General features: G+C 41.3%; 2 protein-coding genes across 7 annotated transcripts in view; both read right to left on the bottom strand.

Moving 5' to 3' along the window:
• Nucleotides 1-3,886, bottom strand: part of ptprub (protein tyrosine phosphatase receptor type Ub) — a 162,935-nt gene extending 159,049 nt beyond the window's left edge. For all 4 annotated transcript variants that reach the window (XM_069143102.1, XM_069143103.1, XM_069143104.1 and 1 more), the window contains exon 1: nt 3,668-3,886. In XM_069143102.1, coding sequence (XP_068999203.1) covers nt 3,668-3,737 — 70 coding nt within the window. In that variant the 5' untranslated portion in view covers nt 3,738-3,886. The remainder of the gene's footprint in view (nt 1-3,667) is intronic.
• A 2,192-nt stretch (nt 3,887-6,078) lies between these two features.
• On the bottom strand, nt 6,079-13,831 carry LOC138194399 (glucocorticoid modulatory element-binding protein 1-like). Of its 3 annotated transcripts, none has more exons than XM_069143101.1 (10): nt 13,696-13,831; nt 12,668-12,809; nt 12,253-12,311; nt 11,846-11,967; nt 11,557-11,660; nt 10,820-11,004; nt 10,284-10,430; nt 8,361-8,498; nt 7,964-8,080; nt 6,079-7,879 (listed from the first exon to the last, which is right to left on the bottom strand). In XM_069143101.1, exons 2-10 carry the CDS (start codon nt 12,790-12,792, stop codon nt 7,350-7,352), a joined length of 1,527 nt encoding a protein of 508 aa, XP_068999202.1. In that variant the 5' UTR covers nt 12,793-12,809; nt 13,696-13,831; the 3' UTR covers nt 6,079-7,349. The 3 variants fall into 3 exon arrangements, with proteins under 3 accessions (XP_068999202.1, XP_068999200.1, XP_068999201.1); XM_069143099.1 differs by lacking the exon at nt 13,696-13,831 and adding an exon at nt 12,955-13,093; XM_069143100.1 differs by lacking the exon at nt 13,696-13,831 and having other exon boundaries at nt 12,668-13,093.
• Nucleotides 13,832-14,025: the final 194 nt, after the last annotated feature.

Raw genomic sequence — 14,025 nt, 5'->3', positions numbered from 1 at the left:
ACACGAGCTCAGCAAAAGTCCTGCTGCGGCCTCATCTGAAAACAAAACATCCTGACAATGTAGCTGAATGAATCCCTCTGTCACTCCCAGTTTCTCTGTCCCAAATTCGTCCCCTCCAATCCCCTCCCTCCTCATTGCAAAGTTTTCCATCTGCTCTCTGAATTACTGCCCGTGATCCCACAAAGATGGAAATCCAATAGTCTTTTCAGGAGCCTGATTTAGGCCCAATCCCCACTGCCCCTCACACGCTTTCCACAGATGGTGGCCTGCCTCCTGCAGGGAACATTTTCACTTGCTGGATTTGCCGCGATTCTGTGTGGTGCGAGGCAACATTTTCTACACAATGGTTACATTTTTTACTCTTTTTTTTTTTTTTTTCCATTCGGTCATATGCTTATTGTGTTGAGCACCTCTAATGGACTCTCAAGAACCATACGTAACGGCTACAAAGAGGCACAGTGAGATGAATAATGGAACAATAACAACCATTTGCAATAAAGAAACTGGTAAAGCAAACATATTTAAGTAATGTAAGACAAATCTTTTGAATTGAATTTGGTAAATGTTAACAATTTTAGTCAGGCAATAAATAGATTAGTCCTCTTTTAATTCTCTATATCCTGTTTAATCTCATCAGTGTTTTCCTTATGTTTGTTTGCTGCTGTGTCAGCACACCTATTAATGTCTGCTTACATAATGTATGTGGGCTTCTCTCTAATATATTTATCCCCCAGCTGACTATTCTTTTCATTTGCTTCTAAAGGAAATAGTACAAATTTGTGTCATTGAAAGAGTAAATTCCCCTTCCCAAGGTGACATCTTTTCTGGTTTCCTCTGACCTACAGTCCACTACAAAGATATTCAGTTTATTTTCATGTATGTCTAAAAAAAAAAAAAAAAAACACACACACAACAACTTAAAATTTAAGAAGCTCACACTGCAGATTTTTGGCATTTTTGCTTAAAAAATAACAAAGTTGATTTGATTATCATTGCAGCTCTGTTCCCTCTCTGCTTGCATGTGCTGGTGGAGCTCCACAATGTTTCCCAATACTACTGCTGATGTTTATGCAGTGTATACTCGAGGCCCGCAAGTATTATCCATTCCATGCCATACTTTAACTAGACAGTCTGAGCTTCGCAGACCTTTTCATCTCAATCCAAGTGTTATCTTATTCACTGAAATAAGCAAAAAGGATATTCTGCCTGAACTTTAGATCAAACTGGGAAATGACTCCTGAGACACGGGATAATGACACCACTCAGTTGACAACATTCGCTGCTTATAGAGGAGACAGATGGTAAGTGAACATCCATTCTAGTCCCATAAGAGACAACAGAGGAGTGAAAGTGTCAGATTGGGCTTCACAACATGAAAAAAAGCACAGAAAACTGGACTCTCATGTCTCCTGTCTCATTGTGCTTAAAAATAATATGTCATGTTTATTTTCCTTCTTGTCAACCACACTGCAGTCTGCATACCTCGTAGCCTCTAATAATTTCACTTCCCGTGAACTGACAGCCTGGACTGACCCCAACATAAGCAGGAAAGAGTTATGGAAAATATGGATTAGATCAGGTGAAAAGGGCAAGAAATCCCCACGGAGAGCAGAGTCTTAATTGTTATGAAGCCTTCAAGGTGAAGGTGTGCTCTTCACGCAATCACAGCAATAAGGGCAGCATCCATCAAAGGAGGCACTCTGAAGATTGTGGGAGTCAAGGCTGCGTTAATGCTCCTTAGCTTCTTCTGCAGGATGGAGGCAGGTGAAGAAGCATGAAGGGAGTCCGGCCAGGGGGGGGATCATGCCACAGAAACAGGCCGTTTTAACGGCTAATGGGAAGGTAAAAGCACAGATGGCGAGGTATGCATCACTCCGGTTAACAAACTAAAAAAGCGACAGCATGTAAATTTTTGTTGACACTGTCACGCAGCGTTTGCGTAGTGGAGCGTTGCTGTTCCATTCAGCTCTTTTAATTACCTGTGTGATTTAATCCTTCATATGTCTCAGCCCATTCCTCTTAATGATGTGCTCCATTCAGCTCTTGACAGCACACAGTCTGCTTGCACAGGTTTGTTGTTTTTCTTTTTTTCTTTGTTGTTGCTGTTGCTTCTTTCACGCCGAGTTATACATACAAGTGTTATACTGAGCTTTAGTCGGTTTTCCCATCTCAGGAAACAGTAGCAGTGCCAGAGAAAGATGCAGATACTGGCAGAATTTCAAGTCAATCTCTTTCTGCATGTGACTGGCACTGTGTTGCATTTTGATACGGAGTAGGAGCAGCCTGCAGTGTAAATGTTATCAATATTACTGTCTTATTATCCTGGTTTTATGCTCCACAGGGGTACAATTTTACATGGGTGAGACAGAAATTCAAACAGGCCCAAGTCATTTCAGGCTTTAGACAAAAATACCTCAAATACAGCACTGGAATTACCTGGCATAAAATGACCGAGACATTTCAATGAATAATCAAACCTGATGTTGAAAACAGGAATTAAAATGAAAATGAAAAAGCTCTCTTTCAGATTCCTTTGAAAGAGATTTATTTTCACCACTTCGTCTCTTTTTCCACCTCTCTGATATAGGGCTGATTTTCAATTTTGGGAAGATTTATTTATCTTACTGGAACACTACTGCGAATATTAAATAGGGGGAAGAGAGAGGGGGTGCAGAAATTGCATAAATGTCATCCTTTTATCTAAAATAAAAAAAAATAAAAATAAAGAAATCTAGTTTATTTGTTCGCAAAACAGAAAAGGGGACCTTAAAGAGTAAAAGCTTTCTTTAAAAATCAATCAATGTATAATATTTATTATCTTGGAAGATTTCGAGCCGATTTCTGGGCTTTCTGCAGCTTGACAACCCAAAAGACCAGAGGCAGAGCTCATCACATCAGGAGGGAAAAAAAAAAATCCAGCAGCTTCAACAATAGATCTGACAACTTCCACACAGTGCAAGTGACAATTTGGTTTCAATAATCACTGCAATCTCACGCACCACATAAGAGTGTTAACTTTTAAAGAGTGAAAAATGAGGCGTTCAGGAGGAGCTCCAGGTTTCAGTCTCTGGATGTCATCGCAGATTGGTTCAGGCTGTGGGGGATACGAGAGACTGGTGCTCACAAATATTGATAAAATCGCCGAAATGTGGTGCGACAGTCGCTCCTGCCGTTTAAAAGGACAATTTTGTCGCTCTGAATGGAGTAATATCTAACTTTGAAGCACAATGTCAAACACCTTTTGGGCTACCTGGCGCCTTTAAATGTGCTCTGGCGATAACCAAAGGCAGGAGCAGCGTAGCGCAGTGGCTTGTGTTGTTTTGGGAAATGGGAGCCTTTTCCCGGAACACTCACGCAGATGCAGTCGACCTTAATAACCAACATTTTTTTTTTTTTTTTTTTTGCAGGCACTTTGAAAACTTAGTGCTTCAGTTTCCAAAGTTATTAATTTGTTTGTTATCCCTGATGGGAGGGCTAATAATGCCCCGTCAGTAAGTCATGGGAAGGGGCAGAAAGCCGCAGATAAATGCGACAACGTGTTTGCGAACAGGAGCACAAAGTTGGCATCTTAACCAGACTCGCTCCGCTTTCGCGTTCAGAAGAGTTTCATCCGCGAGTAAAAACTTCCCATCAGCGTTTAGGAGATCGAAATGAGTAAGTGTCTTACCTGTTGGCCCCTCGATGCCATCGGCGTAGATCTGGACAGTCAAAATCAGCAGAAAGGCGCAGGTGTTCATCGTTAAGGTGTTTTAGTCCACTTTAAATGTGCAGAAGAAAACATTGCATTCACTCCGAGAGATCCGGACGTGAAAGTAGCAGAGCGGAGCCCATCAATTCCCCCCCCAATTCTGACTGAGAGGAGTTTCGGAGACACTGAGGGAGACAGGGCAGAGCTAGTTCTGCAAACTGACGTCAGGGTAAACAGTTCAGGGGAGAGATTTTCTTCCTCAGGCCCACTTTCCCTCCCAGCCTCCACTTCTGTGCACATTCAAAGTATGAGCCGGGCGCCTCCAAGTGGCCAAATGCAGCAAGGTCACTGTGGTATTCAAACGTCGGCCAATTTGAGCCTGTCCTTACTTCTTCAAAGTTACATCTGAGGGGTTAAACTGGATTTTCAGGTGAAGCTTAGAATGAGGCTTACATTACAAGTTAAGGTTTGGAGTTGGGATTTGGGTTAGGCAGTTCAGGAGGCCCGGACATTTCAAAAAGTTTGAGACTTTTCATCCATTTATTTCTGTTAAGTTACTTCACCTTCATTACTCTTTACCCAGCAGCACAGGTATAGCCAACAGGAGCAGGTGTCTGACAGCAATGCAGAGAAATGTCTTTATTGAAGCCAGCTACATGCCCATCACTATGTACAGGTGTGGTTTTAAACTAAAATGTCACTTCTGCTGTATACGTCATAAATTATTTTCATGTTTTGAAGTCATATCAGCTGTCTGAGGTCGAATAAAAGCCAGTTATACATACTTTTACTAGAAAAAAAGAGATTTTTGTCATGTTCGCTGCTGTTTTACAGCCGAGGGGACTAATATATTCAGACAGGTAAGCATTGCCTTCACACCTCCCCTTGACAGATGCAAAGCATATTTCTCCAGATAGTCTGTCAAGTCGTGTGCTTTGAATTTGCATTCGATGTGGGTACATTTTCTTTTCTCTAACCACAGATGTCCCCGTTTGTTGGAGAAACAGTGCAAATCAAAAAATCACGGATGCTATGTCATGTGCAAAGTTCAATGTAACGACGGAGCAGGTGTAAGAACATGACACATGAAAAAAAGACTTGGAAAGTCACAGTGACTTTAAAATATATACATATTTTCCAGGTTGAATGGCATGTCACAGTCTCGTTAAAACCTTAGAGTTGTGTATTTGATTATAAATGATTGGACACTCTTCCCATGATGCACAGCATTTGCTGGTATTTGATTACAGCTTTACGAGGGTTTTGATATTCACCTTTGGAATTAAATATCTTGCGCAAGAGGTGATGTGGCAGCCACTCCCCTCCATGTTAAAACACGACACGGCCGACACATTCAGCTGCAGCTCCAGGACTCCCAATTGGATCAAGATCCCATTATGCCGGCTATTCATCGTTCAGTTTGTTGTTGCGCGTGACCACAAAGCTGTGGATTAAATTAGGGCTAGCCAAATAGACGCATCTAAGGCTTCCAACGTGAGAGCACTTTACAGACTCTAATGTTGTTAGACCTGAATGACAGATTAACGATGCATTGCTCTGCAAATTACTTAATTTAACCAAAGGAGCACAACATGTGTGGAGCTATCACCTGTAATTACACCTTCCTGATGCATAGCAGACTTTGTGTGCCCTGGTATTCAAGGCAGAGAGAAGTAATTTATTTACAAGGGAGTATTTTGGTTCCAGAATGTGTTCAACTGCGTGATCATTTGCAGTAAACCTAATAAGATGTTGCAAGATACGATCCAACAACAGGACAGGTGTCAGCAGAGATGTTGAGAGCTGCACTATGATTAAAAGGCATTTTATCAGCTGCCACTCATAACCCCTCGCAAGCCAGTACATCTGCACAGGCAGTGTTGTGCATGAATTGATAATCACATACCAACATAGCTGAGAGAAGTTGTCAAAGGCGAGCCATCACGCTTTTATCTGTGAGCTGAAACTTTAAAGGATGGTCAAACACATCCAGCAATGATTTCACACAAGAAAAGGACCATTGGCTGTCAAATTAAAAAAAAAGAAAAGATTGTTTGATATCAGTGATTGTCATGTGTCATGTTGAATTTCCTATTAACTTCTGTTCTTTGACGATAACTGAGGTACCAGGTATTCACATCAGAGGGTAGCACTATCTGACAGTGAGCAAGATGAAGAGATGAACGAAACCTCTTTGATTAAAACCAACAAGAAACTTCAGATAAAAACCAACCTGTATGTGTAATTTATCAGCTTCCTGTCTGCACTGTCAATAAGTCAGCAATCTACCAGCATTTTGCAATTCTCATCAACAACCTGACATAAAAAGAATCGATAAATTGAGTGCTGTGAAGTCAGCTCTTGAATGCAACCTTAAACACGGCTTTTGATCAAATTTCAAACATAAAAATGTTTATTTAAAATGTGTTCACTATTGTACAAGGTCATGTTGGACTTCAGTGCCCTTTTTAATCACACCCTTGTGCGTATAACGTGTTTTTTTCCTTTTATCTTTTATATATTGCAAAGGGATAATAAACAAAAAAGGTTCTGTATTTGCAGCACATGTTAGTACACAGTACCTTGTATAAAGCAACAGCACGTCAACAGTCACAGTTATTACTTTATACATTGTTTTCACTGTCTGAAACGAAGGACATTGTCTTCTTCTGGCAGTGAGGTCTGGTGCATAGATCTTAGGTCAAAGGCAATACAAGCCTGAGTGAGACATATTTCACAAAATTCAAATAATGTAAAACTTAAAACACAAGTTTAACTCACAAAATAGGTATTTCAAATGAAAAATATGAGAAAAGAAATATTCATGACTTAGTGAAAAAGTTGTCAGCTACGTTTAGGCAAGGGAAAGGGTAGTCACCACAGACTGTACGATAAAATTAGATATTATATTTACAGACTTCAGAAAGGAGTCTTTAGCCTAAACTTTATAAATATTTACACAAAGATCTGTCACAGCTACCCGGGTTTCTAATACTATATCCAGCAGACAAGAGAGAGCCCTGGGTTTTAGGCTGGCAAGATACTCGTGATTATTTTCATTATCAAATGAACAAAAGATAATTTTCTTAATTAGCTGTTTGTGGTCGATAAAATATCAGCATATAGTTGAAAAAGAAATGCCCATTGCAGTTCCCCAGAGCCCAAAGTGACATTTTTATATTGCAAAATTCGGTATATTTTCTCTGACCAGCAGTCCCAAGCACACAGGTCAGACTACAGCAAGTTCAAACCAGCTACATTTGAGAACTGGGGAGAGTGAATTTTTGTCATTTTTGCTTTAAAAAAATAAATTATTTTGTATCAACAATTGCAGATTAACTTTCTGGCAGTCAGTCGACTAATCACGTCATGAACTAGTGAGTTTGACTCTATTGTGTTTTGAGTTGATAAAATGTCAGAAAAACCCATCTAAATTTGTCTTTTTGTCATTTAAAACCTCGTTGCATGAACAAATCTGTGCCTGTAACTCCACAGCAGAAACCACAACTCCAGTAACCACCGTAAATATACAGTGTGAGCGTACAAGAAATAAGCAGTTTGAAAAAGTAATGTTTTTTAATAGTTTCCCCACTGTGTCTTCTTTTAGTCTCAGGCACATTCCCTTCATTAGTCCCACAGAATCCCTCTGGGGTCGTCTGGCTCACTTACTTTTATGTTTCTTTGATGCCTTTCTCCCTATAATCACCTTTTCAATGTCAACCAAGCCTTCTGTCTCCTCGACCTCCTCACATTCCCGAACTTTTACAGTCCTCTGTCCAGGCTCTTTGTGGATCATTGAGGTGTCCTCTTTCTCGTGGCCCTCCTGTCCCAGCCGCTGAACATTTTCCTGGTTTGCTGTCTCCCTAATCTCATGCTCCCTCTCCGGCGTGGCACTCTGGCCATGCCTGTCTGTCCTGCCATCTCCGGCATGGTGATGCTGCCCGGTGAAGGCGGAGAAATGTGTGAAGAGCTGAGGGTTCACTGAGAGATGAGCGTAAGATGCAGCAGATAAACCGGTAACAGAGAGCGGCTGGATCACCGTGCTTGTTTTGAGGGAGGACAGCAAGTCCTGAGTGTGGCTGTTTGTCCGGCTTCTACGTTGAGGTCGAAGGTGTTTTAGGGATGACATTTTGTAAGATGTGCTTTTATCACAGCTCTGTTTCCTCTGCTCCTCCAAGAGCTCATCCAACACTAAGTGAAAACAATATAATAGTTAATACAATCCACTGGGATATGACTGTGTGTACTGTATGTTGGCTTTGACAGCTTTCTCACCATAAACAGTGTTATGGATTTTGTTCTCTTCATTCTGGCTGCGCCTCAGGTCCAGCGCTTGCTTCACTGAGTCTAAAAGCCCAAACATCTCACACAAGGAATTGAGTATAATGGCATCTGACAAAACAAAGTAATATAAAGTCAGTTACGAGGCTTGAATAATTAATACTAGCCTATACTAATTTGCCCACAATAAATTCAGCTGTTTTAGAAATCACCAAAAAAAAAAAGAATCCATTTTTATCCATCTCAAACCAGATTTAGCTGGTGGAGCCTTTATTGAAAATCCTTTTGAAATTGGATTTTCATTTATTGATTTGACTGACGTTTCAATAGCGTCAACTAAAAATGATTTTCACAGTCCAGTGGTTAGACAGGTGCCACTGTGGGCGCGTACCTGTCTGCTGCAGGTTGTCCTTCTCACTGCGGAGCTCCACTCCCTTCAAAGTGGTTAACAATTCAGTCTGGAGACCGGACAGGACCTCACCCATCAGCCCGGAGTCTGCCACACTCTTCCACAGACTCAGTACTCCGTCTAGAGAAGGTCAGCAATAACTGGGACATTATTATATGCGGAGAGCTCATGTGTTTGACTTTTCATTTTATTAGAGGGGTTACAAAATGGTAAAGAGCAACAGAGATATGAGGGAAAGTCATACAGGCAACATCATAGAGGTGATGAACAAATGTATTCCTGTCTGGGCTGTGGAGTTGGAGAATAAAAAAAAAAAAAATTAAAAAAAAAGGTAAGACACAATAGAGCGAAAGCACAGCAAAATAAATTTAAAAAAAAAAGTGAGATAAATAAGGAGGTGTAGGGAGGCAGAGAAATGACTGGAGGGGATATTTGCAAAGCATTGAAAGAGTAATAAAGCAAAGAGGGAAACACGGGAGATGTCAAGGTTGGAGAAACAATGAAAAAAAGGTGTAGCACTTGGAGAGAGGATGTTAAACGGGAGATAGAGGTAGACAGGAAAGAGTAGGCAAATAGATTAGAAAAGAGGTGCTCGGAGAAGAGAGAAAGGAGGGCAGCGTAGGTTCGAAGGAGAATGAAAAACTTCTTGGGATCGGTACAAAACTGAGCGAAACAGAAATTGAGTACATCAGAGTGATAAAATGTCAGAGGTGCTTGATATCTTATCTCACAAGAAATGCGTGCACATTCATGTTTACTTAAATGCGTGTCGAGATAAATAGGATATGCCTGGCGAAACTATTCTAAATCCCATTTACAGCTATCTGGAGTTAAATCAATTTATTTCTCCGTGTGGGAAATGTACACTACTAGGAAGCAAGACATTTCTGTAGATAGAGGAGTAGAGCTATGAGCTGAGAGCTCTTACCGAGAATTGTCAATTTGTTTTAAGCCCAATGACAAGCAATTCTGCATGTGCAGAGACGCATTGCAATTTGCCATTAACAAGATCACCTCAGGCTATTTTACCTCCTCCAGTCCACCTGGAATGCTGCCTAATCAGGTCACCTTTAAAAGCCCTTAAATCAAAGCTTAGGTCCCTGCAACAAAAAAAAAAAAAGCCACGCTTAGAAATGTCAGATGCTGTCGAATGGTAATATAAAGGGACATGACTCTTTGCCTGCCTGTGGTCAGCAACTTTTTAAGGACAGTGAGCAGGAATGGCAAAACATCCCTCAGCTGCAGATTCACAGGGTCATCAGCTCGGTGTATCTCAGGGGTCAAACAGTTACTGGTGTTAAGAAGTGTGACACGAGGGATCGACAGAGTGCAGGACAACTCGGCTTATAAATGTGTGGCCTCTTGAGGGATGAAGGTCAGCGGGCTGCACCCGTGCCTCCCCCCATGATATCCTATAAACTTATTAAGTCAAACAGTTTTGAATTTACCACCACAGCATCGCCCTTTGACAGACGACAAAATGATTATTACTGGAGGTAAATCAAAACTTCCTTGAGTCCACAGTTTACAGTATATGTTATAACATATAACTTAACAGACATGTGGCAGGAAACATATGACCTGCACAAAACTGCAGTGTACCTGTGGGCTGCAAAGCTTCTAAACAGAGTATATATCCACGTACTGAGGAGGAGCACTACAGGTGAGTAGTTTACTGCTGTGTAGGAATTTATGCCATCAGTTTTGCTGATCCAATAACAGCAGTTGATTCTGCACAAATGTTAACGGCACCATGACGGAAAAAAAAAAACTGAAGTTAAAAGAAGACTCGGGATTTAGGCTCAGTCGTCGACGTATGTGTCCTTTCAGGTAAACTAAGTTTTTCAACAAGCAAACTTACTCAACAAGAAATGTATGAAAACATATATGGCTTATTATATTTACCAGGAGTGTCATCCCTCTTTCTCTTGGCAGAATATCCATTGGCCGCTGGGGAGTTTACAAGCCGTGGTGGACCATCGCTCCACTCTGTTGTTGCCCTGAACTTATCCTCCGAAGGCTCGTCTGCCTCTGCTGCATTATGCACATCTCCTGAAATGGGAACAAAACAGACATATCCAGTAAATACAGCACACAAAAAAAAGTGATATCATCACTGAATGTGCTCTTCTCTAAATTTTGATATTTCTGTTCAGTGGTTGAAGCATCATTGAAAGCATCTGAATACTTTTATTGGTCCCTGTACATATCTAAATTTTGAGTTCATTTCGGTATTCATTATTTTCCTGAAAATCCTAAAGCCGTTTGTAAGAAATGAAATCACTTGTTTTATTATTGCAAGCCAAAGACATCCAAGTGTCTCCTAAAGTGTCATCTCAGTGATACAACAGCAGCCCGAGCATCTGTTGGAGAAAGCAAAAAAAAAAAACAACAAAAAAAAAAAAAAAAACGGCAAACTGTAAATGCCAACGGAAATCTACCTGTCAAGGGAGGCACCTGTCCTCCGATTGGGTCAAGAGCCAGACACGACAGGCTCGGCTGCACTGAGGTACCCGTAGGAAGCCGCGTGCTGTTGATCAGCACATCAAATTTAGTGCTGCGGCAGGTGTTGCTGCACACGGTGTCATGCTGGTAGAAATCTATCTGGCCAGAGTCCATCATTTTCCTGCATGGGGAGAGGCAGGTTATGAGACCACATGGTATCCAAAAAAGTATTTGATTTTTTTTTTTTTTTTTTTGACGATGCAGCTGCTGAGGGATTTGAGGACTGCCTCCCAGTTCCAGTGGTTTGTTTGACACAAATCCCATTGGTATAACTTGTGGAAGAATAAAGGTGAAAAGAACAGGTACTGCCGATTGACTCCAGCACATTGTCTCACGGTAACACCAACAAGTACAAACACGATAACGAGGTGAGAAGTATCACTCGGCAGCTTGCACGCATGCTATTTGATCCTGCAGCCATGATAACGCTGCTTACCGACTACCTCTGGAATGTGCTGGCAAACACAGACGCTCACAGACTCCACGTAATTGCAAATTACACGAGTGAGAGATCTTTTATTCACCGCATTAGACTGACACTTTAACAGCCGACGCAGCAGAGTAATGTCGCCTTAAAGGCCAGTCAGGTTTTGCTCTTAGCACGCAGCAGTCTTTCCATCATGGTGTGAGTAAGAGGACAGACAGTTGTTTCTTTAATGTTTCATAAGTCTACCTGAGCATAACCCCTCCCAGTCTGATGGCTCTTTTCCAGTCCTTCAGAGTGGCTTTCCCTGCCAGGTGTACAAACTGCTTAGGACTGATGAGCTGGTCATTAAACTGTAAAAAAAAAAAAAAAAAAAAAAAAAAGAAGACAGCACAATTTATGTTTGGGAAAGCTCTTAAATGAAATGCAAAGAGAAAGCAATAAGACAGAGGTGACAGAGAAAATGTGAAGATAATCACGTGTCCTGACTGAGGAAGTCATTTTTAAATTAGTAATAAATGAATAATCCACCACTTACTTTTACACATCTGACATTGATTCCAGGGCACACAAACTTCTTAAATAGCAGCACCGCCCTGCTGTCGCCACAAGTGATCGGGTAGCCATATTCAATCTCCTCTCCTTCTGCTTTACTGTCATCTAAACATTACAGAACAAAAAGATAATCGCGACCGCCCACAGCGAGACCACAGCGCGCCTTCACAACAACACCTTCCTAGGTGCTGATGAAATTAAGAAGTCCATCACTGCACGCCGGGAGGTTCATCAGTGCATTGTTTTCAAATGTGTTACATAACAGGGCGGCTTAAGAGTGCACTGCGAGAGATTCATTAGTGCACATAATACGTGTGTTGTATTAAACAGGTTGTTGATTTTGTGTGGTTCAGGTCGGCAGTGATAGAGAATGTTTCTGGTGTCACCTACCGTGATGCGTCTCAATGGCCAAGACTGTCGTGCCAGTGTCAGCAACGTCATCGTTTACCCTGCAGAGGGCGACAGATTTACAATAACAATCATTTCATGCTACCTGAGAGTTTAGTAGTTTTCTATTCAACAGCAAAATCTAGGAATAGCTGCTGCATGTCTACCCTTTTTAGATTTTATTTACGTCCTTCACAATTCTTAATTTGGTCATTTTTGACTTAAGGCAGCATTATACTGAATATAAACATCATAGGTGTCATGCAATTTCCTGAATACAAACAATTAGCATTTGGAAAAATAATGTTGTGATGCAAAATATGTATCGAAACATTAACACAGATATTTCCCTGCTTATTTTGTGACACGGCAAAATGTGAAACATCTATTGGCCCTTTAATTACGTAAGCCGTGTTACCCATGCAGGATGGGCTGCAGGTGCAGGATGACTTGAGTCTTATGGTTGTTGCCACTGTGCTCTCCCTCCTCTTCCTTCACCGTCGTGAGTTCCCCCGAAGACACAGTGACCTCAGCACCCGCCATCACCCCTCCCCGCAGAGCTGCACGCAGAGAGGGCCCAGCACGCATGTTAACATCCAGATCACACACATGCAATGCAGTCAAGCTTTATGCACAGGCAAGTGAATGAAAGCCTCATCTGATTGTCTTTTCTGGCGTGCAACTCTCACTGAAATGAGTCCATACTTGGCTTAAAATGCCATAACCCTCGCCCCGGCTCGCCTCGCTTCCGATATTGCTGTTGAAAATGCACAGAAATATAGATTATGGGACAAAGGCCTATAGTTGTAAGTGAAAAAAAAAAAAACAGGGTTATGAGGCCTGAATTGTTAAAAAAAAAAATAAAAAAAAAAAAATGAATCAATGTGATAGGCATCACTGTATCAACGGGGTGAAAAATGGTTGCACATATCCTTTTCCACAAATATGACACCAAAACAGAAAAAGACCTGTTGAACAAGGGCAGGATTTTTGTTGCTAATCTGTTTTATGCAAATTCCAGTTGACATCGGTCTCCAAGGACTGTTAGCTCTTTCTATTTGCTGTCATGTTAAGTGTTCATGCTACAGTTTCTGAGAAGGTGACAGTGAAATTATGGTGTACGAAGCGAGTTATAGATACTGACAAATCTGCAGAGCATGAACACATTTTACATTTGTCAAATGTGAATGAACCGTCCACTGAACTGTTAACTGTGGTCTATGGGGATTGAGTGAAAATTAAAAAAAAAAAAAAAAAAAAAAAAAAGATAATATATATCCCCTGCGGGTAAAACAGCTAGAGAATAATAAATTGTCACTACAATTAAAATCTGGTTCAATCCATTATATTATTTCAGCCTTAGACAAGCAGCAGATGAAGCAAGACGACCGACAACTACCAATAAATAGCACGGAAAGAAATGGAGGAGAAACGGATTTTACAAACTGTCTTGTTAGGATTATTCCATGGTAGAAAAACAAATCAAGCAGCCTTGTCATGCAGTGGAGAGCGGACTATAATAAACCGGTCAACATATTCCACACTATATTAAGTAGCCCTTGTTGGCTCACTAACTCCCACACGAACAGTTGCGTGCCTTTCTCACCCTCCTTCACCCACTCAAACTGACGTGTGTCGGTGCGGCAGCACGCACACCCCGGCCAACAACGGCGCGCGCTCCGGCTCCGGCAAAGAAGGCTCCACAAAAAAAAAAACACCAAAGTCTCCTCAAAAAGCTCCACAAAAAAACAACAACAACAACCCACTACTTTGCTA

Source organism: Embiotoca jacksoni, unplaced genomic scaffold (assembly GCF_022577435.1).
Source record: "Embiotoca jacksoni isolate LCO1_2020_lvr unplaced genomic scaffold, fEmbJac1.0.p SCAF_11, whole genome shotgun sequence".
Classification (NCBI taxonomy): domain Eukaryota; kingdom Metazoa; phylum Chordata; class Actinopteri; family Embiotocidae; genus Embiotoca; species Embiotoca jacksoni.
The sequence above is the reverse complement of the archived record's forward strand: the minus strand, read 5'-3'. Positions and strand labels throughout refer to the sequence as shown.